We start from the raw sequence: 26,289 nt of genomic DNA on the forward strand, positions 1-26,289 counted from the left end.
GGAATACTGGGGCTGAAGTGACCGGATCGTTAGCGGGGGGAAGAGGCTTGACCTGATATTTCCTCTGTTGTTTGGTCAGGAAAGGGACGTTATTGTAAAAGGGCTGTAAAGATAAATAACCTTCCCGTTTCCATGGCAAAGGCACAAACAGTAGCTGCTGAAGACAAAAGAGCGGCAGACAATAAATCCAACACTGTCAATTTTGTTTAGTTTTCAGAGTGTTTTTGAGGGAAATATGGTTTCAAAATAAGCCGTCACGTCCATTTTTTCCATGGAGAAAGGGAAATCGGATCCGTTTTTTTTTTTTCAGCTTTTTTCTGAACAGGTCACAGTTTCGTCTTGCGTATTTTTTTCCAGGCTACGCCATCCTGATTGGTAATAGGAATATGTGACACCATATTTTGCCCTTGTATCAGGAAACTCCTTGTACAGCTGTATACATGTTTTTATAGCCTTTGAAAGAAAGGGTATTGTTTTAAATTCCTAAGATGCTTTGTCCAGCCTTCAAATTTAAGTGGAAAACCATCCCAGGCGCTATTTTTTTCACAGGCTAAACAATCATGAGTGGACATGTGCCACAGAGTTCAACCAGAGTTTAACTCAAGTTCACCTTTTCTTACAGTACAAGTGTACACAAACATTAAAAAAAAGGAACTCTATGGTTCAAGATGTTCCTTAAATTAACAGCTTCAGGTTCAACTCTTTCATCACCACCATCACCCCCACGGCTGCCCTCTCTGTCCCCCCCCCCACCCCAACATTTACCCATCTCCCCATCGTCAGGGGGGAAGCGAGCCTCATCAGAAGTGAGGCGTGATGAGGAGCGGCCTTATCACTCCAATACAAGAGCAAACAGCGGAGTCTTTACAGCATGTCGTCACAGCGAGATAACTGCCCTTTAAGAAGCCCAAAGACATGACCAATCCCAAGTAGTCTTTTATCTTGACAGTTTGCCTCGCTTTGTTTGCCTTTTCTGTGAAGCCGGGGTATAAAAGAGCACCCTCTGTAAGCTGCGGCTGATTAGGATCTAATTGTTAACAGTCCCTTTGCCTTTTTATTATCAGCATAGGGTTGCCATACATGCAGTAGGTAACGGTCTTTTCGGTGTTATGAAGCACTCTTCCCGCGCTGCTCTTGTGTTACTCAAGTACTAGTTAGCACTAAGGTGGCATGAGAGGAGCCCCCAGCTCGTCGACATCAACAACAACAACAAAAACAACATCAACAAACAGGAATTGATGGCGAGTGTTTATTATCTGGTTTAATTGCTCCTCATCTGGAGGATCTGACAGTTGCGGTTAATGAGAGCGGGAGTGGAGGCATGTGCAGTTGGCAGCGAGCTTCATAGTCTAAGACGTGCAACTGTGTGTGTGTGTGTGTGTGTGTGTGTGTGTGTGTGTGTGTGTGTGTGTGTGTGTGTGTGTGTGTGTGTGTGTGTGTGTGTGTGTGTGTGTGTGTGTGTGTGTGTGTGTGTGTGTGTGTGTGTGTGTGTGTGTGTGTGTGCGCGCGTGCGTGTGTGAGTGCGGTGAAAAAAGGATCGACCACATTCCAGCTCATAGCAGCACAATGGCAATCATCAAATGATTCATCAAATTGTCAGAACAGACCACTAAATCAAGAATTTCAAGTCAATCCTGAGGCCTCTTCGTACTGTAACCTGTGTGTCACTGCTGCAAAAATTCTGCTATAAATGCACCTGCACACACACACACACACACTACCACACTAGCCCCTGTGCAGGCCGTGTCCAGTAATCAGATGCCGAGCAAAGACAGGATATCACTGAAATCGAGCCTCTTCCTCAATTTTTCATCTGGCTTGCAGCAGACCTGGCAAAGGTCCAGAGAGGGACCTCCCTGACATTGTGCCTTGTCACGCACACACATCCGTGCATGGTGTGACAAAGAGAGCATCAGCACCAGGAGGCCTTTAGGATCCTCATAGAGGGCCTGCGGGAGGAGAGGAGCGATGTGCTCTCCTTCTGCAGAAAACGGGTGGGATTGTACTTTTTACCGACGCTATTGCCACATAACTGAATGCCAGACGCACATTAACACCGATATAAACACAGATCACCGCAACCACCATCACACGCTCATTGTCCCATTCATAAATTTCTCCTGTTGAGAAACACGGGCATTTTTTTAAACAGGGCACGCACGCCCCTTTTACTACTCCGACTCAGCAGGCTCACATGGGAACGATTAGGGGCATACGCAAGTTTGGCAAAGGTTCCTAGCAACCAGCTGCATCTGTTTTTATTTACCTTTCACTCTGGTGCTGGATAATGTCATGAGCACATCTGCTACTGTGCAACGTAACCGTGGTTACATGCGTGGTTGACCCATGATTCTGTAATTACCCGCCAAGCGAGATGAAGAGGCCCAGCAAACCACTCAAAGCCACACAGAGCCTTCCTCCCCCGCTTCCTCCTCCTCCTCCTCCTCCTCGCGCCTGTGGAGTGGCATGAAACTGTGTCTGCTTGAGAGCTGGAAGTCGGAGAGCAGAGGAAGTTGAAGTGGCATTTAATGACCCAAAGTTGTCCACAATAGTAATTTTGACTTCATTTCTGTGCCATTAAATTGCCAGTCAGTTAATGACACTCTCTAACGGCGTTACTCTCAAATGAGCGGAGATGTGATATATACTTATCAAATTTCCAGCTCTAAACTGACCCGATTGTTTGTTTGTGGTTGCGTGGCACGAGCTGTGCAGACTGTCACTCAGACCCAGCGCTGGGCTGCTCTGGGAAGTCTGAAAACACACTTAACTCGAGATTTTTTATTCATATTTGCAGCTAAATGGAGGAGTCTGAACTATTGATGTCTCGACAGAGTGTTCAATGTTTAGGTGGAAGATTTCTGCTGTGATGTTTTACAGTTGTGAATTAAACTAGCCAAAAGTTTTCACTTTCACCAAAGGACTCCAGTTTGTTTGAAATTCTGTAGGTTCACGTCTTTACACGGGCAACCTCAAAGCAGCCAATCAAGAAAGGACTTGTTTGTAATGATGATGAGTGATTATGAGCAATAACAATGAAGACCATATATGGATCACTTCACAGAAGCAGAGTGTGTGTGGGGGGCTGGGTGCCACCATGCTTAGCATCTCCCAGATGTGCAAACCATATGCTCGGACTGAAATTAAAACAAAAAAGAAACAGTGAAACATGAAAGGGATTTTTAACTTTGTAAAGACAGTTAACAGTCGATACAGATAGGGTAATGGCCGAGAAAGGCCACATGAAAGAAGCGGGGATGTTGGCGTGCTTTTTGCACCACTTATTCCATTTCCTGCTCATAAGTTCACTGAGCAGATGGGGACCAAAGGCACAAGGAAGTTTAGATTTTCTGCCCCACAGCCCATTGTATATGATGCATGTAACTGCGCAACACTGCACTGTTATCATTTACAGGCGCTTTGGTGCATACCAAGAGGTCACAATAACAGAGGTGAAAAAAAAAACAGGGGACACAAAAAAACCATCTTCAGCCGCTTAAGTCAACAGAATCTGGTCCATATTTTTAATTTGATCATTTGATTGATTTTTTTTAAAGCATGTAAATCACTACGCTGGCAACATTTTCCTCTCGTTATGGTTATTTCATAATTAACATACAGCTCAAACAGTAATGCAGGGGAAATAGCAACAAAGGGTGAAAGTAAGTTCATGGCAAAAACATTGAAACCTGGTTAATTTGGAAAAGAGCACATGAAGGCAGGCTGCGCTCAAGACGAAGAAGTCAGAAAACACATTCAACACTGCCCTCTACCGTCGACACTGTGTGCTGCAACACATGTTACAGAAAGCATCGCCTCTGCAGCTGAGCAGTCAGAAACATGACACGTTTTCTTCTCGGGAGAAAACATTTACACAACATCGAGTTCACCCTAACAAACACGAAAGTGTGATATTCATCACGGGCAAGAAGTGGCATTTTTAATAACTGTCTCCACAGTTTTCTCTGGTGCCACCAGCCATAACTGCCGAGTCTTCTCTACATCAACCTGTTGTGCTGCTTGGGTAGACACATGTTTATTCAACGCCTGCCTTGGTTGTGTCTGGACAATGTCCACCCTCAGGCAGCGGCTGGCAGAGGTCTGGCTGTATTTCTGCTTGTATAATCAACGTGCACATCGCTGACTGACCACAGCCTTTCCTCGAAGACAGCAAACAGACATGCATCACATGGAACCAGTGAGAAAAACAAAAGGAATGAACCCAGAGGCCTTACAGCGCTGGGTGATATTAAAATACGGTGTTTGCTTTGGTGCACTGAATTATGATGTTTCCGTTGGCAAACGTTCTGACAGTTAGTCACAAATGTTGTCAGGTTTCCACTCTTTCCAGATCCACTTCAGTTTTGTTCCTGACTCTTGCCAGTTGTGTTGAATTGTTAGACATTCTTGTTATTTTACAACCTCTGTGTGGAAAGTCAAGTCCGCGGCAGTTGCACTGAAGGAAGCTTCATGTGTCATCGTCAAACTCGGAGGATAAATTCCCACGTGGAATCTTTGTCATCTCTTCAGCGTGAGAATTAAAACTGCCGCCCTCTGAACTAATTGCAGAAAAATGCCGCCATGTCACGTCATCTCTTGGATTGTCTTGTTCGGTGTCTCTACGAGGACGGCGGAGTGATCCGATAACAGTCATTCTGTAGTTAAACTCTTATTTATAGGGTTGAGCGTGGATGAGTCTGTGATGTTTGGATCAGGAGAGGATGTGATGTGAGTTGCAGCAGGCCCAGCTGTGGGGGTGTGAGTTCATCATTTTTTAGGAAAGGTGAAATTAATTCTTTAATTAAGATCTAAAAGTGATTTTTATGACACCACATTTCCGAGTAATATGGCAGATTAATCGTTCAGGATCATTTACCCAACTTTATTAACTTTCCCTGTAACAACAACACTAACATCTATCTCAGTTTCCCAGCATTTATGGAATACCGTTTCATTATTATTGTTATTATTCCTCCATTGTGACTCACTAATTAAAGTACATTTCTTCTCAAATGTGTTTAACTCACTGCTAGCTCTCTTGAACGTCTGAGACCTACATATACACTCATTTGACACCAAAAGGCTGTTTTTGTAGGGGGGCTTTCACATTTTTTCTTTTATGCTCACCTTAAATCTAAAATTAAAGGTCTAATGAGTACGAACTAGCGACATCGAATGGTGAGACTGCAAAATGGAGGCCTTCTACACTCCCTTATCCCTTTACAAGGCACATCAGGGAACAACGGTGGCCTTTGTCTTCCAGAAAGAATGTCATTCCTCCTCTTTTGTGTCGCAAGATTCCACTTCAAAATACAAGACGTACAAAGTGGCTGATTTGTCCTCTGCTGTAGAAACGTAACAGTGCAAGGCCCCTGTTTAAAGTACTTATTCTAAAGCTATAAGAACCAAATGATTTCTTATTTTAAAGTGGTTATACAGTTATTCACATATATGGGTAACATCTTCATACTGGACCTTTAAGCCGTTTGTTTTTAGGATTGTGTGACACCAACATGCACAGATCTCAATCCTAAAGATAGATTTTTTTTTTTTATTAAATTGTGACAGTAAGAAGAATATTTGCAAGTCACAAAGGGAGGTTTGGTTAATAGGTAGTAATGTGTTGGATTTCTGAACAACAATTAAATGATAATACTGATAAATACAGGCTTAAAAAGTGTAATAACATTTCCTCAGGATACAGTCACACGTATATGAAAAATATCAAAATCCTCATTTCTTGAAGATATAAGCTCCGACACATCTCTCTTTGGTTTTTGGCCTATCTTCTTGTTTACCATATATCACTTTTATATTTACTTCTATCTTACTTTAAACTGTGTGAAGGGTGCTAAAGTTGAAAGATTAAGCGACTGACTGCGCGACAAACAAAATTAAGTGCCTGGTGTGACAACAGTAAAAGCCTCGCAATGGCTAGTGGTCAAAATATCATCTGATAATTAATCACCACTTTGGTTTTACTGTGCTCATCAGCAAAACACTCACCTGTGCATGGCAGTGTGTTCTCCATGGTCCAATGCATTTTGTGATTTGTCTCTTTGAAGGTGAGCACGACGTCCACCCTGTAGAAGGACTGCAGGAGTTGTTTGCTGTCTGCACAGGCCTGTGAAACAAACCCAGTTTGGATGTTTTATACTGAAATGAATCCTTTTGAGAATAATTATGTCAGAAATTCACCCAAATATTAGACACAAAGTATAATACTCTGATATGGATTAGCTTGTTGTAAGAGCACCCACCTTGGTCTGGAGTATTTGGGTTGTAGGAATGACCAGGGACACAAATTCCCCCGTCTCATGCACAGTGAAATTATTGGTCTGGTTCACAGACACATCCCTGACTGTCAGTCCCTCACTGTCAGAGCTGCCTCGCTTGGTCAAGCCCATGCGTCTCTTGAAAATGTGCAGCACTGTCTCCTCCGCCATGAAAGTAGTCACTAAAATAACAACAAGGATGAAACACTGAATGTTACAGGGATCAGCAGTGGAAACACAACTACTGAGTGCATTTACTCGATCAATTTAATTAGTAACTAGAAAAGCACTCGGAGAGCGCAGACCTCCGACAAGGCAGCTCGGCGCCTACAAAATACACCCTGCCGGCGTGCAGCATGTACAGATCACGCCCACAAATTAATCACTTGTTCCTGGTCCAATTGCGGACATTTCCTGAAAATTTCATCCAAATCATCCGTCCGTGACTCGAGTTATGTTGCTAACAGACAAACAAACAAACAAACTCTTACGAAAACATATACCTCCTGGCATAGGTCTACAAAAGTGAAATACGTTTTCAATTTCCATTCCATGTTGTGCATTTTTTTTTATCCTATTTTTATGATAAAGTCCTACAATACCTTTATGGTTTTAAACAACAATTCCTACAGATGTTTACATTCAAATATCCCCTGCATATCATTCCAAAAATGTAACACTTAATGTGCAATGCAAATTTGCCATTTGTACTTTTACTCATGAATCTCCATATATGAACTACATATATTCTAATCTGAGTACCTCTCCCATACAAGGTGGGCTAAATATGTTGAAGCCACAATAATGTGGCAAAGAAAAAGAACGTCCAGATCTCACACTCTGCTTCGTTCTTACCGTTTGGACAAACAGCTTCCATGCTGTAGGCATACTGACCACTGACCAGCTTCAAGGCCAAAAACTCTGCTTCTTCATCCAATACCTATGTTAATAACAATTACACAAATTAAAATTTCATATGCAGTCTTGCAAATGGTCACTAGGTGGTAGTATGATGCAAGAGCTTTCTTACCTCAACAGGGCTCAGGATGTCACTCCTTCTGCCTTGAACTACAATGTCAGGTCCATTTATCACAATGTTCATCTGGATCAGGCTGGCATCCTCGACAGCCACAATGAGGTGATCGCTCAGAGACAGTGACCACTGTAACTGTGACACAAAAAAAATAACAACAAATAACAACACATGACAAAAAACACACAATAACAGTCAAAAACGCTCATCCATACACATAAACACATATATTTGCACAATTATAAAGCATACCTCATTATTCCAGTTGTCATGGGGAACTTGTCTAATCACCTGAAGGCACACAAATCTTGTCAGAATAACAAAACCATGTAAAACTGCAAATGAAAAACATTGTACTGTGATGAACTCAGCTGTGCATTTACCTGAATAAACTCTGGGTTACACTGGATTCTCTCCCTGCTGGGCAGCACAGAGACCACAGGACACGTCATTATGAAGCTGTGAGGTCGGCCTCCGAATCGATTTATCCTCTTCACCAAATTCAGCGTGAGAACATGGAAGCCATGCTAAATATTGACAGTGAAATCAGACATTTGTCACCACAATGCTGACTGCAGAAGGTCACGTGTATTTCTTGAAAGAGTGACATACCTGCTGTCGGACAAAACATCCAGTGTAACTGACTCTAAAAATGAAGTTCTTGTCGGGGTCTTTGTGCAGTGAAAACCCGCAGGCAGACAGCTGGAGGTTTAGATGATCCAACGAGGCAAGGTTGACTTTATGGAAAAGAAAAAAGGTGAATCTGAGACAAATCATTTCATGCCACATTTACAGCATAATCTGTTGCCTCTTACCTGACCCCACAATTACCTTGGATTCGTAAGGCCCCAGACAGCCAGACTCCCAAGCCTTCAATTCTTGCACGGTGAATCCACATGTCCATGTAGTCAGAGAAACATGCCACATCTCCCTCTGGAATTACAGGTAAACAAAACATCCAGGTACCACCATGTGAAAACACTGCAAACATTAGGAGTTAGTGTACTGCAAATAAAGATTTACCTGTTGCTGTTGCCATTGCACCAACCCAGTCTCTTTCCTGATTGGACGTCACAATCCTCGTGATAAGACACTGTAAAACACTAAGTGTGTCGAATTAATGAAAATTATATTTTTAACACTGTGAAGTCCATGAAGTCAATGTTTGCACAAAAACATGTCACTTACATAGTTCTGAGGAGGTAGCCAAATCGTATCTGATCCATAACAGGTCCACGACAGGTCCACAGAAACACCAGTGGGTCTCTGACTCTGGCCTATTTGTAGCCAAAGTGTAGCTGGGCTGATGTCACTGGGGGGGGGGGGAGTAAAAGAAACACAGGTGTGTTTACTCCGACTTGTTAAAGGAAAGTGACAAAAAGGTAATAAATAACAACTACTGTATTTGCATGGATGGTTACTGTTTTTTTTAAAGCAGTAGTAAACTTCCAGGTTGAAACATTCCATCATGAAATAATCAAAATGTTTAATTTCTGTCTGTCTTTTTAAGATATACATATCATTCACACACACTAAGGGCATAATATACAAACAAAAACAAACAATTCGACCCCGAAACTGCCAGATAAGCCCTAATTCAATTTTATTTCACAAGAAATGGTCAATAAATTGAGTTGGTATGCACTTTTAAATATATTTTAACTGATGACAGAGATGTGTTGTGTGTTCTCAAGCTGGATAGTGTTTACCATGCGGCACTGAGATTCATTACCAACTGTGGTGCCCTTATTCATCATTCTATTCTAAAGTGAACTGGACACCACAGTCTTGAATCTTGTCATTTAACAAGGAAACATGCAACCTGGTTAAATAAAGGTTAAATAAAATATCATAATTCTCCTACCAAAAAAAATAAGTTTTTTTGATTACCTTAAAATGTTTCAACCACTCAGCAGGGTCACCTGATGTCAACATGTCACGTTAATAAAAACATATTTTTCTTTCTGACTGAACGGAACTTACGCTCTAGTACATTACCAAGAAGATATTATGAACCTTTTTGGTTTGATTTGAGCAAATTATAGTTTTAGGCATATAATAATGTTTCACATTTCACGCTTATTAAAAGTCACAGTGTGTAGGATCTAGCAAAATCTACTGCTTGAAGCTGGATATCTTTCACTTCACCCTTCCCTTCCAAGCAAAATATGTTTAGTTTGTCCATTAAAAACAGGGTAATCCAAAATGGATGCCTCCACAGAGAAGGCCCACACTCTGGACCTTTAAAGAATTTGAAAAAGTTCTGAAAAAATATTAAATCACCTTATTAAAGGAAAAGTATGACGCATGATAAATATTAAATAGAACATTTATTTGTGTTCACCAAAAAAGTTCATCTCTGTGGTTACATTTGAAAGGGTCCACCAGGAACATTAAATTAATTTAAATCAAATATGTAAAAATATAAACTGGCTACGGGTGATTTAAGGTGAAACATTGAAGTAAATGATGCTTATTTTTTATTTGAACATCCTCACCAGTGTGCCCTCCCAACGCGATGATGTCATTTTTAACAAGGTGAGTGGCATCATGGTGTGCGGCCATTTTGTTAGCTACCGTTGAGGTTACAGGGGCTAGCTACTTTGCTCTGACGATTGGGTGCTTACATTTCAGTCAATTCGTGAACGTGTCGGTTTTTTTCTTTGGTAGCAACATTCTACTACACGCCGACACACAAGAGGAGCGCTTACGTGTTTGCTGGTACCGCGCTAAACTGGATGACCATTCATATTTCAGTTTGCTAGCCTGTTAGCTCAACCGGCTAACTCATCTGCGCGTGTCGTCAGATGAAATTAAAACAATCGGCTTTCATGACCACCACTCGTTTAATATCATAGGGCTGTGACTTGCGTCTTCACACAGTTTGTGACTGCTCTTCTACGTCGTTGCTTTGCCCGGTTAGCAGAGCTACTCTTTAGCGAGGATCAACGTTTTTCAAACTAGTGTGCATCATCCCGGTGTTAGCTGATACTAACTCTGAGCTCCGTCAGCTGATAGCTTGTGGACCAGCACTCAGTCTCTCGGGCCATGTCGGAGCTATACATCCGTGTGGCTGAGGATGAAAGCGAGGAACCCATGGAGATTCCCTCCGAGGATGATGGGACTGTTTTGCTCTCGTCGGTGGCCGCTCAGTTTCCAGGGGCGTGCGGGCTGCGCTACAGGAACCCGGAGTCCCAGTGCATGAGGGGAGTCCGGCTGGTGGAGGGTGTCCTTCATGCACCCGAGAACGACTGGGGAAGCCTGGTCTATGTCGTCAATTATCCCAAAGGTGAGGTTTGTATAGGTACGAGTATGTTTTTTTTATATCCGTATCTCTATGTGAATCACCATTCACTGTAGATGCAGCCAGACTGCAAACACTCCAGTTTATTAGGTACACCGAGCTACAATGCTAGCTTTCTGTTACTATTATGGTTTTAATGGTGACAACTGCTGGTGATTTAACTTGATTCAGTATTTCGGTGCTTTTGATTGAGTAACTGCTTTTGTCAAAAATGTTTTTAGTGTTTCGTCTGACCTAAAGTTAACAATAAACACCCCTTGGCATAGGGTAACGTTGAATATGGCTGCAGCTATTAATAATTAATTATTAAACTGACCATTTTGATAAGATTTTGGAGTTTGATTGAGTATTTTATGTTCTGCGATGTCAGCCACTTCAATGTGAATATGTTTGGGGGCCAAAACATAAACCACAGACAGCCGTGCTGCCTCTGTTACTTTTGTTGTAGCAACAACATAGCTCACTACTGTTTATTGGGGGCCCTCATGTTTTTCAACATGATAGTGGTGCTGCTCTGAACAAAGCCTGGGTCCATAAATAATTTCATGAGATTGGTGTACAATAACCTGAATAGCATTCACTGAGCTCTGACCAGGGACGAAGTGCCACACCACTGGCAATCCATCAAATGATGAGTGGAATAATCCGTGTTCCTCTGCTTCTATAGTGTGATTAAGTTGCTGGACGTCACTAAACCACCCATAGGTTATTGGTTTGAATCTTTGCTTTTTTGGGAGGTGTGTATTTTCATTTCATTGACCTTTCTCACTCGCATAATTTTGAATCTGCTCTCCACAGACAACAAAAGGAAGATGGAGGAAATAGACGCTGCTTCAGCCGTTAAAGTTAAGAGGGGCTTTCAGAAGACATCAGATCTCATTGTCCTCGGGCTGCCATGGAAAACGTCTGAACAGGACCTGAAAGACTATTTCGGTACCTTTGGGGAGGTCATCATGGTGCAGGTAAGTCTCATACGGCTGGGAATTTTGTCTTTTCAAATCAATATTTCTGAGCTTGTCATTCGCTGTGATTAAATTTAAATGTTCTCTTCTGTGTTGGCTGCAGGTCAAGAGGGATGCAAAAAATGGCAACTCAAAGGGATTTGGATTTGTCCGTTTCACTGACTATGAGACACAAACCAAAGTCATCGCTCAGAGACACATGATCGATGGACGGTGGTGTGACTGCAAACTTCCTAACTCGAGGGTAAGTTGATGAGTTTCTTCAACTCTGAGTAAAGCCTGGTATAATTATACCCAGCTGGTGTAGGGCAGGAGGATGGACCACCTTTAAGGGTCGCCAACACAACAGAGTTCAGTTTTTTTGTCAGGAAATTGTGGCAGTTTTCATTTCATGATTTGTTGCGAGATACAATTGTAGATCATGTGATTCACGACCGTCTCCTTGTCCTCTCAGATGTGTCCCGATGAGCCGATGCGGAGCCGTAAAATCTTCGTTGGCCGCTGCACAGAGGACATGACACCTGATGACCTGAGGCAGTACTTTATGCAGTACGGTGAAGTTACAGACGTCTTCATCCCCAAACCTTTCCGTGCTTTTGCATTTGTCACGTTTGCTGATGATCAGGTGAGGCTCGTCTTAAATGGCAGATTAATAGATATCATACAAGATGGGGAAGTTGGCGTGTGCCAAATGACTTTCTGTCCACAACATGTGTTACTGCATTGCTATATTACAAATTACAATCCTAATAATGCTAGTCGTAGGACATACGATTCGATTTGAGTGATGTAATAACTGCATGTGATAAGATCTTGACTGCAGCGGTAATCAACTCCTCACTACTTCTTTCTCAGGTGGCCCAAGCCTTGTGCGGAGAGGACTTGATCATCAAGGGTGTCAGCGTTCACATCTCCAACGCAGAGCCCAAACACAATAATAGTAGGCTAATGATGGAGCGCGCGCGGTTTGGGGCTGGTGGGTTCAGTCAGGGTTATGCCAGTAATCGTGGTGGGCTTGGCAGTGGTAGCAGTGGGGTTAACTTTGGGGCTCTCGGTCTAAACCCGGCAATGGTGGCTGCTGCCCAGGCAGCTCTGCAGAGCAGTTGGGGAATGATGGGCATGCTGGCTAACCAGCAGGGCCTGACCACAACCGCCGGCACAGCCACTACAACCAGAGACCAGACCTATAGCTCTGCTAGCACCAGTTTCAGCAGTCCCAGCTCAGCTAGCCTTGGCTGGGCTGCAGGCACTAACCCTGCCTCCAACAGTGGCTTCAGCTCTGGCTTTGGCACAGCAATGGAGTCCAAGTCTTCTAGCTGGGGAATGTAGATAGTTTAGAGTTGACCTTTCTTTTCTTGTTTTAATTTTACCCCCCCTAATTTGGCCAATCTGGTAAGTATACCTACAAGGGGCGTCTGCTTATCTTATTCAGCTTTTTTTCTTTTGTTATTTAAAAATACACTGCCTTTTTATTTTAAGAGGATATTTGTACTTGCATGTCATGAATGATGCAGTCCTGCACTTGATGGGTGAAGAGTTTAGTTGGTTAGATGAATTTGCCACACTACATTTTGTTTTTGAGGAAGTTGTTCCACAGAGATAATCAAGCATGCGAGACAAATATTTAAACGTGCACGGGTATTTCAAGTGCTTCTCGGCCCCTCATAAAACGGGCTGGATATGATTCTGATTGTGTGTCTGTAAAGCAGTTGATTGCATCTTTTTGTTTGCTTTTTGTTTTGTTTTGAAAAACGCCTTCATGAACGTTTCTTCTGCAGTTCACCAACTCTTTCCCAATTTCCCTGGAGGAAGCGCCTCATTGGCAGCAATGTTCGACAGATCTCGGTATCAGTTCCCCTCCTCCCATGTGTAAATGCTTTGTCATCAAAGAGCACAGCTTCACTCTGCATATACTGTATTAGACGGTGGGTGTTCCTTTTTTTCCTCTCCCCTTTTCATGGATATAGAAATGATGTCTGCTCTTGTCGCTTTTTGAGATCAGTGAGTGGGATTGGTGTTGGACCGAGTGAGAGTGCGAGCGGGAGATCGAGCTGAAAGGAATTGAGCATGAGAGACTGACTGCAAGTTGTTTTCCTTTTAAGACAAATGCCTGTGAGAATTCAAAGACCTGTGACTTTGTGCGAGTGTGAGAGGCAGAAGAGCGTACGAGTGTGTTCCTGAGTGCATCGCAAGGACGTTAATTGTGTCTCGAGATCCTTACGGTCTCTGATTTTTCTGTCATCCATAATACTTTACACAATGAAATGTCTAAGTGCTATTAGTATTTGTATCCTCTTTTGGCTTTATCTTTCTGTCTGGTTTGATGTGAAAGCTGTGTCTGCTTGCGTTTTTATTTTTTTCTTGTTGTGACCACCCTCTGTGTGAAAATGTGACTGTTAGTGAAGTCTGTGTGTTGAGGGGGAAAAACTGAAAGTGTGTTGAAGCTTGCAAGTGAACCCAGAGGTTGATGTGGTGAATGTTTGACAAGTTCCCACTGAAAGTTTGTGTTTGAAGTGGTTATGAATGCATTTTCTATGTTTTGTGAAAACCAAGGGAAGTCTGAAATAAAATTGAGTTTGACTAGGTATAATACCCTGTTCATAGTGATTTATTTTTTGACTTGACTTGACATGAATTAAACTGCCGACACTTTAATTCACATGTATAGGGACCTCGGACACGGGCAGCCCCAGGTTTACGTCTGAGTCTGGAGTCAGTTGTGGAGAAGATGAAGATATTGCAAACCAACAGTGGGATTGCTGCACGACTGCTCAAATTCTGAAAAGCATCCTCTTCACCTCACTATCAAGAAACCTCGGACCATCCCTCACTGAAATTCAGTGGACCATACTCGATTGGGTTAAGCTTTCATTGCACCTACAAGAAAGGTGTTAAGGGTAGGACTAGAAAAGTTTTTGAAACTTCTGCCTACTCCTTGTTTTGCCTTATCTGAATAATTCATTTGGATTCTGTCTTGTTTAAATGTTGTTAGTTTCATTGTTTGGCAGATTGTTTACAATTTTCTTTGAAATAAATTGCTTCAGTCATTGAAATGTCATACCAACACGTTGACAGTCGCCATCTTTTCCCCCCACACGTGTGCAACCCCCAGCGTCTGCCTTAAATCTGAAACATGCATGTCTTGTCAGTACATCATTTATTCTTTGTCCACCACTACGGTGACCGACAGCTCTTTGAAGTATTAACTTGTAGGCTTCTTTGTGGTGAAAAAAAATAATAATTTCTTTAAGCCAGGAAGTGTTCTTTGTTGTTTTGTTTACCTTGATTGTAAAGTGGTTGAAATGTTTGAGCTGAGTGATTTTTCCAAGGGACTTGACGGACTGAACATGCCAGCAGAAATCCACACTTTGTATACTGAAAGATTTTAGTATTGCAGTGTAAAATAAAAGCTGAGTTTTTAATCTTCTGTTGTCTCTCAGTGTAGATTAATATAAGCTTCCTAAACAGAACTATTACTATTATACAATATTATCCCATGTCCTTGTTAGTTAGTTGCTGTAGTTGTAAGTATTTGACTCTAGGTGGTGCTGATGCGCCATTAAATCTAAATATACATAGATTTGCTGTCTCCAATTAAAGAACAGACTAAAAATACTTAACAGCTTAAGTAAAATAAAGTTGTATTTGAAGATCAGATAATAGTCAAAGAGGAAAAAATGTCTCCGTTCTCTGGATTACAATTATTAAAACCTGTAATGCTCTGAAGTTTCAAACAAGGCTGTGGAGGCTCATTCATTTCCTGCATGAACAAAGGTAACATAACAAGGTTGACATTACCGTATGTTACAATTATTACCCACAAGCAACCACTGACTAACTTTAAAATGAACCTCACTGCTGCTTTTTCAATGTGGGGCAGGTTTTTGTGGATGAGTTTGTGCTGGTTCTGTTCTTGGAGCTGTGTTTTTTTTTTCACGGTGAGGCACTGGACTCGATGAACCCGACCAGAAATACAGAGTCAGGTTTAAAGTTTGTTATGCAAGCAGCACTGCAGATGATGCTGACTGTGAGGCCTGTGTCTGCAAACATGGTGCCAACGCTGCTGAGATCTATGCAGTGACACTATATTACATTTTAGGTTTATAAAAGTGCACCACTTGAGTTCTTATTTAAAAAAAAAAATGAATATAAACTTTATTTTTTTAAATTAAATTTGTGTTTGATAAGGTGATTTTACCAGATTGTCAGTTTGTCATTGGTTGATAGAGCATTATTATAATGTCTAATTGTATTGTATGGTAATGCATATTATTATGACCCGATGCACTGCAACATAAGGCTTTCAAGTGAAGGCTGATTCCATTCAATTTGTTATAAAATGGCCACGTGAGTAACCATGGAGACAAACTACACTGAAGAGGTTACAAGTTATTCAGAACACCATTCTAGGATGTTTCCTTCCAATCTTGTCGTGGTGTACAACAAAAGTGGAGCATTATTTGGAGACAACATTCTAAGTATCTGTTGATCTTGGGTGCATCAGAAGTCCAGCATAAATCTGCCAGTGTTCCTCCGCCTGGTCTCATCCTGTGTGGCCTAAGTTAAATAGCCTCTTGTTGTCTAATGTGACCTCTGCCTGGCATCAGGCCCCTAACTCCAGATAAATAAAACGTCAGAGGAAATGGACAGGACAATTTTTATGGAGTTGACTGTAGTTCAGACTATGGTCGTTAGTGCTGATACTGTTTGTCAGTCTTCAGGATCAAAGCTCTAACATGACGAGTCTGAAGAATCTCCCGGAGTAAACATGGTGGTGAGCGATGGTGTGTCACAGAAGTGCAGGTGCACCGAGGTGAGGCTTTGTTCACTGTTCCACCGCAGGTGTAAATAAACAGCGGTGACGCGCTGCTGTCAGGTGTAACAGCATTTGTCATTGTTAGCAGCTGAACTGAGACGAGGCTTCACAGAGAGCAGCAGAGAACACAGTAATATAAAGGTTTTGCCTTTGCTAAAAGGGAGTTACTGTGTGTTTTTGTTTAACTGCTTATGTCTGCCCGTGAGTAGCATCATTTAAACAAAGTAAAGGACACATTTTGTTGACATTTTCTAGGGACATGGGGAGGAAGATTCTTAGTTGCTTTTTTAAACAATTGTTAACCTTGCAAGATAAGGAAGTCCTGACACTGTGGGAAACTGAGCAGCCTTGGTGGAGGTCTGCCCTCTAAGAGCGTTTTCTCTAGTTTGGTCTAAAACACTGTTTTTTCATTCAAGGTCAGCAATGTGCGCAAAAATAAGTTGCAATAAATTATTGTTACAATAAAATGTCGGATAGATAGAGACAGAGTTTTGCTCCTGAGTTCATTGTGGTTGTAGACGTCTCAATTGTTTCAGAAAACAACACTTGTGAAACATGGAAATATGTTTAAGTTTGAGGCAATTATGTTTAATTTTCAAAGGATGGATAGATGGATAGAGTACTTTTTGCAGTTTAACTTTTAAACTGTAAGATATTATCTTAAAATCCAAGTAAACTCCAGCTTTAAAACTTAGAGCAGACGAGAGTCAGTACGTCTCTGGCTCAGTGTCAACAAATCCCGATTGATTATTTCGATGCTGGTGTGTCAGTGTGTTCATGTGTTCAAACATGTCATGGTCTGTTCCTGTAAAACCATTGGGGTTTTTAGGTTTCTTTGGAAAGATAAAGGTGTCTTTGTGGTAAGAAACCATGTGCCTGGACGGTAACGCCGTCTGCTGGACACTTCGTGTAACTTCATAGTGTATTTTAACAGCCATTTCTTTAAAACTGCAGATCCTTTTTTTATTTACATCGCACAGATTATGTCATTTGTTGCCACGTTCCAATCCTGTTTACAGAAGCCAGAGAGTAAGGGCCACACAAGCTAATTATAAAGGGATTTAAATCTTTATTTAGCCTAATACAGTACAGTGCAACGCTTCACCTTAATCCAGGGTTAACGCTGTGAACCTTGGACCCAACGTTAGCCTGATAATCAGCATCATGTCCACGGTTTTGAGACAGAAAACACTTTTCTCTTTTTTTTTCACCCCCCTCTCATAATAAACAGTTGCTAAGCACACACAGTGAGAGTTTGGAACACATCAACTCATGATTTCACTTCCTGATAAATTAAAGTGCAACACATCTTTGAAAGAATAAAAAGAAGGATGATGGTGAATGTCGGGGATGTGTAACATCCTGCCCAGCTAACTTCTTACTCGGGTCTATGGTCTTCTTTTGCGTTTTTTTCCACTGATGGGAGGGCGGGGCTTAAGCGTTGTACGACGAAGAGGAAACTTTCCCACCGGAGCCGGTCCAGTTGGTGTGGATGTAAGTGCCGGGTTTTGACAGCAGCTCATACGTGTGAGCTCCAAAGTAATCTCTCTGGGCCTGAGGACGATAAAAACATGTGAATAACGCACAGAGACAAGTTTGCTTTTTAAATAATACAACTGGCGATTCATTCAATGACAGTGTAATCGGTCTGCTAGCTCTCTGTTCAAGTATTTCAAAACTGTGCTCAAGAGCAGATGAATATAGAACACAGAACACGGTCAGGGTGTTAAAGCGGGACATAAACAACACAAACACACACACACTCCTGCTGCACATGGTCTTTATAATCTCATTCATGTCCACACTTGACCATATGGTGAGTAGACTTAAGCGTCCACTGGCGTCTTACCTGGAGCAAGTTGGCCGGCAGCTTCTCGTGTCTGTATCCGTCGTAGAAGGACAGAGCCGTGGTGAAACACGGCATGGGGATACCGTGCTGCACTCCAACGCTCACCGTTTTGCGCCAAGACTCCTAAACAAACACGGAGATCGCAGAACATGGACGGAGATTTTACATGAAGTTATTAGCTTACAAAACTATAAATAAACCTGATTCGAACTAGTGTAAACTGACCGTGTAGAGTCCTATTCTACCGTTTCAGGATTTAATTGGTTTGTCAGTACTTTTTTTGTGGAATGGATTCACCCTCAGCTCTGATCACACGTCTCGACTTATTCAGTGCAGGAGAATTTTAACATTCAAAGAAAAATGAGAAAACTGTGCAGTTTGACAGCAGCTGCTTCTAAAGAGGTGGATCAACATGCAGCTTTCAGTGTTTTTTTTCCACTTTAAGTCATGTATGAGGACAGTTGTATAAGTCCTCAGGTCTCTTTCATGACTACTACTTTGTTGTTGAAGTCTAACAATATATTTTGGATGAAAATTAAGCCCTGACAGCTAACTGTGATTCTCTTGCTTCACTCCTTTCTTTTCTGAAAAGAGGAAAAACGTCTTTCTTCTGTGTCTTTGTCAATGCAGCTATTGCAGGTTAGTTTCTGGCCACTTCCTCATACCTGACAGTCCAACACGGCTTTATTGAAGAAGTCGTCCAGCAGCAAATTCTGCAGCTCTGCATTTCTGTCGAACGCCTCTTTGATTTTACCCAGGAAGACACTGTTGGGAAGAGGAGAATGACGTGTTAGCAAACAGAGAAACAACTGCATGATTCGTATTCTGTATTAGATATAAACTACCGTTCAAAAGTTTGGGGTCACTTAGAAATGTCCTTATTTTTGAAGGAAAAGCACTTTTTTTCAATGAACATAACATTAAATGAATCAGAAATACACTCTATAAATTGTTAATGTGGTAAACGACTATTCTAGCTGCAAACGTCTGGTTTTTAATGGAATGTGTACATAGGTGTATAGAGGCCCATTTCCAGCAACCATCTCTTCAGTGTTCTAATGGTACATTGTGTTTGCTAATCGCGTTACAAGGCTATTGGATGATTAGAAAACCCTTGAAAACCCAGCTGTGCAATGATGTTAGCACAGCTGAAAACAGTTTTGCTGGTGTTTTGACAAAAGCAAAACATTATTATTTTGAATAAAAACCATTATTTCTAATCTTGTCTATGTCTGGACTACATTTTCTATTCATATTGCAACTCTACTGATGAATTTAAGTGTGACTTTTAATGGAAAAAATTATATAGGTTACCCCAAACTTTTGAACGGTGTGTGCATTGGTTTGTTTCATTCCAAAAACACTGCAGTCAGCCCTACGTTCACGAAAAGTTAAATGAAAACATGTTTGCCACAGATCGACTTACAGCTTCATAAACCAAGTATATATTAGAACGCTGTGTTTGGTTTAGGTTGATGCAACGTGAACTCCCGTTTACACAAAGCAAACCAGTGTCTCAATCATTTCCTCATTCTGCTCTCTGATTTCTCAGGTAGGGTCATAGCTTCTTATCTATATTTCTCTCTCGAGCATTATGACAGAGAAAGGGCAGAGACAGAGTAAACAAACTTCCTTTACGGTAAAAACACAAGACTTATCCTGCTTCACCTCGGGTTGTTCAGTAACTAATCCAAAGTGAGTTAGACTCCATTTAAGTGCTTCCTTTGAGTCTTTCTCAGTAACACCAGTCTTACACTGCCTAACCACAGTTTCATCACCATCTCAAAAACCTCCTGTGAACATTTATTAACACACAAGGGAGCAGTGAAGCAACCCAGTGGTGTGATGACACTAGAGCTGAAACAATAACTCAATTATTAATCGATTACTAAATCAAATTGACAACTATTTTGATAATCAATGAATCAGTTTGAAGCTTTTTTTTCATGATTAAAACAAGATTTCTGACTGTTTCAGCTTCTTACGTGTGGATATCTTCTTCATTTCTTTGCCCCACATAACAAATAAATAATTAAAAGTGAATCGTTTTTGGTTTGTGGACAAAACCAGACATTCGAGAAAATCATTATTTCCAGGTTTTAAAAAACACTGATCAACATTGTTTAACATAAACTGACATTTTATGGAACAAACGATTACTCGTGAAAATAATCGTTAGTTGCACCACAAGATAAAAAACACACACCTTCTGATGATGCAGCCTCCTCTCCACATCAGAGCGATGCCGCCATAGTTGAGGGTCCAGCCAAACTCTTTGGCTGCCTGCCTCAGCAGCATGAAGCCCTGTGCGTAGGAGATGATCTTGGACGCATAGAGGGCCTAAAAAGAAATACAATTCTGTTTCAGTATCACCTCCGGAGATCGTATACTCTAAAGTGTATGTTTAAGATGCATTTTTTTGAGTGCAGCTGAAACTTCTGTCTCGAATGAATGACATTTATTTAGACATGCACTGAAGTCCAGACATTCTCTGCACATTGTCTGGAGAGACTGCATACATAAATGCAAAAGTTGTTCAGCACAAGATTGTTCTGTCAATTCTCTGAATAAAGTCAAAGTGAGCTCATGTGTGAGCAGAAGAAACTTAAGATAATTCAGTGAGCGACTGGGTGAGTTTAAGCCGTGTTTCCATCGACTGGAGCAGTTCGGTTCAGTAATGTAGGGTATGTATTTTTCCGGTTTCCATTAGGAATAAAATAACCGCCCCCAACCGCTCCATTTTCCGGAACACTTCTATTGGGGTACACATTGGTACAATGTCGCACTACATACACTACTGTTCAAAAGTTTGGGGTCACCTAAACAATTTTTTTGTGTTTTCCATACAAAGTCACACTTTTATTCATCAAAAGAGTTGCAAAATGAATAGAAAATATCATCAAGACATTGACAAGATTAGAAATAAGGATTTTTTATATTCAAAATAATAATTTTGCCCTTCAAACATTGCTTTCGTCAAAGAACCAGCAAAACTGTTTTCAGCTGTGCTAACATAATTGCACAAGGGTTTTCAAGGGTTTTCTAATCATCCAATAGTCTTCTAACGCGATTAGCAAACACAATGTACCATTAGAACACTGGAGAGATGGTTGCTGGAAATGGGCCTCTATACACCACAGACGTTTGCAGCTAGAATAGTCGTTTACCACATTAACAATGTATAGACCAGTGGTTTTCAACCAGTGTGCTGTGGCACACTAGTGTGCCGTGATCGTCAGGTGTGCCATGGGGAAATTATCCAATTTCACCTAATTGGTCTAAAAACATTTTCTGCAACAAATAATTAATTATCTGCAAATAATATGGACATAAATATTCAAGACACTTTGATAAGAATGACTAAATTGTTAATATAGGCTACAGAGAATCATTTTTTAAACATTTTTGTTTGGTGGTGTGCCTCGTGATTTTTTCAATGAAAAAAATGTACCTTGGCTCAAAAAAGGTTGAAAAACACTGGTATAGACTGTATTTCTGATTCATTTAATGTTATATTCACTGAAAAAAGTGCTTTCCCTTAAAAAAATAAGGACATTTCTAAGTGACCCCAAACTTTTGAACGGTAGTGTATCTCACTGACGCCGCCATCGAGCACAGCGCACACACACGCCGCCTACCAAGTAAAAGTTACTGTTCTCAGTCGAAACGTATGATGGAAACATGTCTCTGTGCATTCTCAAGGCAGACTCCACTCTGGACTTTATCCTGCTATTGTGTCAGAATCTGATCCAAAACAATCTCACGATGTGTTCATCATATGACGACAGAGAATGCCTGGAGTTTTTGAGTTTTAGGAATTTGTGTCTGATTTTGTTACTTATGTCAAATAGTGGCACATGAGTTGCTCAGTAAAGGTTGTGGATGACCACTTCTCAGTCTCTTGTGGTATTTTGGTAATAACACTACATTCTTGTGTCTGCTCCTGAAATAATACTGGTGTAATATTTGAGCAGCTGTTGCAAAGTGGTTATAAAATGATAGTGTAGGTGTATTAGTGTTACTATATCTTAGTACCACAGCCTCTCTATCCCTCCCATATTTAGTTCTCATCCCATGATTACCATCTACTCTGTGAAGTACCTTTCTGATGTCTTCTAGGAAGGCGGCCTTGTCGCCACTGAATTTCACCCCCGTTGGTCCTGTAAGTTTGCGGCTGGCTTCCACTCTCTCATCCTTGAGAGAGGAGAGGCATCTGGCAAAGACAGCCTCCCCTGAGACACAAGGAGGGGGAGGGACAGGGACAAGAGAGGAACAATTAGGTTAACTGCTGTCTGCATTGAAAAACAGAGCGCAGTACAAGTACACACACCAGAGTCTTTTAACTCTAATTTATGGTTTCCTGAAATGTCTCACAACATATTTTTGCATAGATTCTACTGGTAAGTGTTGTTCTCCAGCCACACTGCAGGAACACCATATTAAAATGCTAATTATTATGTAAAAACAAGGTTAAAAAAAGGCATTGACTTTGGCCAGATAATAAAATTAAAATCACATTTGCCCCTGAATCATGATAAGAGGAGGATACAAATGTTGAGTAAGCATGACTTGCTAAAACTGAACTGCTTTGTGATGCAACCCACCGGCAAAGATACACTTACACAACACACAGACACACACACACACACACACACAATGAAGCTTATTGTCCTGCTTCTCACTCTTATCACGACCAGATCTCCAGCACCAACAGAGACGGAGTTGACAAATACAGAACAGCAGCTATAGAGATTTAATGAGTTCTGCTATGTTGTCACACTTTTACATAATAGTCGGTCATAAATATCCTTTACATTCTTCTGCACTGCAACAGGTGTGCGTTTAGAGTTACTGAGCAGAGCCGATCTAATGATAAAGGATTATTAGGGTCCATGCGAGCGCGCACAGTGCAGAGGACCCTACTGAAAGTTATTAATGTTGTATCCTGACCTTGGTGGCTGTTTCTAAAACACTGTGAGAGCAAAGACCAAAGCCAAATCCCCCTTATGTCACTTGAGATGAACATAAAATCTTCCAATCTTCTCAGGGTCAGACACATATCCATCCAATTCTCTAGAAGAGGATCACTAGTCATGGAGTGCGTGTGTCTTATTAGCTAATAATGAATTGACCCAGTGGTCACCTGATCACCTGCCCTTTAATATGTTATGGTGTCATGTTGAAACTGTAAACTCACTGTGATTCAATACTTTCTGCCACGTCATCATGACAAACACAATTTACTGAAAGAAATAAGGAAACTAGACACTCCCATGTCACGTCTCCTTCTTTCTTTTTTCTTTTTTCCTCTCACCAATCAGAGTAACAGGTGTGCCGTACTCCAGGGCTGAAATGGCCGTCCACTTCCCTGTGCCTTTCTGCCCTGCACTGTCACGGATCTTGGGCAGCAGATGTGTTCCATCGGCGTCCTTATATTTAAGGATGTTCGCTGTGATCTCAATCAGAAAAGAGTCCAACTCTGTTTTGTTCCAGCTGTCAAGAGCCTGCCACAATTTGATGAAATCAGTTCTACTTCATTTTTTTTGTTTTTAAAATGACACAATAAATTCAAATGATTACATCATACAGGGGAACAAAAATCTTACCTGTGACATCTCATCATGGTCCATACCCAACACATCCTTCATCAGGTGATAGGCCTCACAGATCAGCTGCATGTCACCGTACTCAATGCCGTTATGGACCATTTTTACAAAATGACCTGCGCCATCATCTCCAACCTGCGGGACCAAGCCAGTCAGAACTGTATTTGTGAGATAACTTCATTGCTTCTACATTACTAATCAAGTTGGCAGTCAGCATTGTGTTTCTTTAAATAAAAACTAATCCTCCACTCACCCAGTCACAACAAGGTTCTCCTGTTCCAACCTTGGCTGCAATGCTCTGGAAGATGTCTTTTATGTGTGGCCTTCAAACGAATGAAAGAGCAAGTGTTGGCATTTTTATTAGACACAGAAATGGATGAATAAATCTTCTGAAAAGTCAGAGATATTTACTGTTTTTGGACATTTTACTTTTCTTTTTTTTTTTTTTTAAATCAACCATTTGTTTATGAGCTCAATTTCTCGATTGAAAGTGTGAAGAGTTCCAACTGTGAGACAGAGTTTGTGATGACTGACCAGGCCTCCTTATGTCCTCCTGGCATGAGTGAAGGACCTTTACGTGCCCCTTCCTCTCCACCGCTGACTCCGCTGCCAACAAACAGCAAGCTCTTCTCCTTCAGACTCCCACACCTCCGCTGTTCAACAGAGACACACACTTAAGTCCAGATGCCTAACGCAAACTACTCAATACAACTACGTCCTGGCTGACTGAACCTTCACAGACATGCTGCTTACCGTTGTGTCCGTGTATTCAGAGTTGCCACCGTCAATGATGATGTCCCCAGCTTCAAGAAGAGGAACCTGAAGAAACGCAAACATTAGTCAAAGCACATCAGTTTAACAGAATGCAAATATTCAACAGCAGTTCAGCAAAAACATCTAACCAGCTTGTCGATGAAGTCATCCACAGCCTGGCCAGCCTTAACCAGCAGGACGATCCTCCTGGGCTTCTTCAACTTAGACACCATGTCCTCCAGCGACTCTGCTCCAATCACCTTGGAGCCTTTGGCCTCGTTCTGCAGGAAGTCATGCACCTTGGAAACAGTTCGGTTGTAGGCGCAGACCTGTAGGTGGAGGTTTGGTGATTAGTAAGGAAACTAAAAGCAGTGGAATGTGCAGAAGTTGTGAGAATAAACATTAAAGTATCATTATCATTTGACTGCAGTAGCTGCTTTAGATGAAGCTATCTCACAGTAGTTTAGTCCACTCGCTGCCAACATAGAGATTGACCCCCACCAAGACCATTACAGGATGTAGGGAAGATTTAGCCCTTTTACTTTAGTGGTACTTTGTTTTATATCATCACTTTATTTTTATTAACTGCACTTTCATTACCTCTAAACCATAATTATTCAGTTTTAATGATGTCTTCGTTACATGGTGCAAACAAACCACAAAACTTGCATATTTAAGAAGGGGAAAAATCTTGGAGCTTGTTTTAATTAAGAGAAAAACTTTCAGAATACAGTAGTTGATAATTAATTTAGTAATTGATGAATCCCTTTCTGTAAACTGTAAAATCTACAAATGCACACATTCATCATACCAATAAACAGAACAATATATTTATCATTTTAATATTAGATTTAAATGTGGTTTAGTCCACAGGCTGCCAAAAATCACAACCACTGGATGAATGTGAGGTTTTAAGCAGATGAGCGGTAAAGTAAAAATTCGTTTTCAGTTCTTGGATTTTTAGAATAATAATATTCACATTAAATCATATTTATATTAAATCCTTTATTGACTATGTAGAGTAATCTTAAAATACAGTCGTCATCTTACCACAAAGCCATGATCATTCATGTTCATGATGAGGTTCTGGCCCATGACAGCCAAACCAATCAGTGCGATGTCTGCTCTGTGAAAACACCACACATAACAATAAATAATAAACACTTGTAACAACCTTATAAACTTGTTATGCGAGTTTTAAGAAAGGGCCAAGGCTTCGCAAATCTTCTTTTCAGACCACATGTGAGCTGAACATATTAACACAGCTAAGAGAACACACGGAATACAGACACACACACACACACCATGTCCATTCAAATTTCACGTTACATTTTCTGTCTCATACATTTCTACTGAAAACTGCAGCTACACTTGTTAGCCGACATATGCTAACGATTCCGTTAAGGGAAGGACTACAAGAAAAGAAAACTACAAACTCCATAATTATTTCATCTCAAATGAGAGCTGTGGCTTCTCCACTTTTCCACACTGTACACGGAAGTAAGAACCACTTACTGAGCCATTGTCTCCTGTGGGTGAAGTCGCTGTGGAGTCAGTTCAAGTGTCCAGATGACAGTGAGCCCTCACTACGATGGAGAATGTGTTCGCTATTTCACTTTAGCTGCCACTTCCTCCTTTAGCGCTCAGCGTGAGAGGCGCGAGCTGGGACGCCGGTATACGCCTTGTCGGGA

General features: G+C 41.2%; 2 protein-coding genes across 3 annotated transcripts; one reads left to right on the forward strand and one right to left on the reverse strand.

Annotated features, from left to right (window-relative positions):
• The first annotated feature begins 9,891 nt into the window (after positions 1-9,891).
• Positions 9,892-14,933, forward strand: tardbpa (TAR DNA binding protein a). Of its 2 annotated transcripts, XR_014592934.1 has the most exons (7): positions 9,892-10,597; positions 11,411-11,574; positions 11,678-11,818; positions 12,029-12,199; positions 12,430-12,514; positions 13,353-13,499; positions 14,243-14,933. XR_014592934.1 is itself a non-coding variant. In XM_083895646.1 (5 exons), exons 1-5 carry the CDS (start codon positions 10,357-10,359, stop codon positions 12,901-12,903), a joined length of 1,191 nt encoding a protein of 396 aa, XP_083751772.1. In that variant the 5' UTR covers positions 9,892-10,356; the 3' UTR covers positions 12,904-14,197. The 2 variants fall into 2 exon arrangements, 1 of the variants encoding a protein (XP_083751772.1); XM_083895646.1 differs by lacking the exon at positions 14,243-14,933 and having other exon boundaries at positions 12,430-14,197.
• A 2,536-nt stretch (positions 14,934-17,469) lies between these two features.
• Positions 17,470-26,214, reverse strand: pgd (phosphogluconate dehydrogenase). Its single transcript, XM_083894774.1, has 13 exons — positions 26,114-26,214; positions 25,649-25,724; positions 24,748-24,927; positions 24,599-24,664; positions 24,380-24,498; positions 24,099-24,168; positions 23,846-23,980; positions 23,554-23,743; positions 22,341-22,471; positions 20,446-20,579; positions 18,905-19,004; positions 18,240-18,362; positions 17,470-17,944 (listed from the first exon to the last, which is right to left on the reverse strand). The coding sequence occupies exons 1-13, from the start codon at positions 26,119-26,121 to the stop codon at positions 17,825-17,827; spliced, it is 1,452 nt and encodes a 483-aa protein (XP_083750900.1). The 5' UTR covers positions 26,122-26,214; the 3' UTR covers positions 17,470-17,824.
• Positions 26,215-26,289: the final 75 nt, after the last annotated feature.

The sequence above is a fragment of the Microchirus variegatus genome (assembly GCF_963457635.1).
Source record: "Microchirus variegatus genome assembly, chromosome: 9".
In the NCBI taxonomy this organism is placed as follows: Eukaryota; Metazoa; Chordata; class Actinopteri; order Pleuronectiformes; family Soleidae; genus Microchirus; species Microchirus variegatus.

Coding starts and splice junctions, on each gene's coding strand:
- tardbpa (XM_083895646.1), top strand. CDS start 10,357: ATGTCGGAGCTATACATCCGTGTGGCTGAGGATGAAAGCGAGGAACCC. Junction 10,598..11,410: donor TGTCGTCAATTATCCCAAAG/GTGAGGTTTGTA, acceptor TGCTCTCCACAG/ACAACAAAAGGAAGATGGAG. Junction 12,200..12,429: donor TCACGTTTGCTGATGATCAG/GTGAGGCTCGTC, acceptor CTTCTTTCTCAG/GTGGCCCAAGCCTTGTGCGG.
- pgd (XM_083894774.1), bottom strand. Junction 24,169..24,379: donor GGAGGACATAAGGAGGCCTG/GTCAGTCATCAC, acceptor ATTCGTTTGAAG/GCCACACATAAAAGACATCT. Junction 20,580..22,340: donor TCCTAGAAGACATCAGAAAG/GTACTTCACAGA, acceptor ATTTCTTTTTAG/GCCCTCTATGCGTCCAAGAT.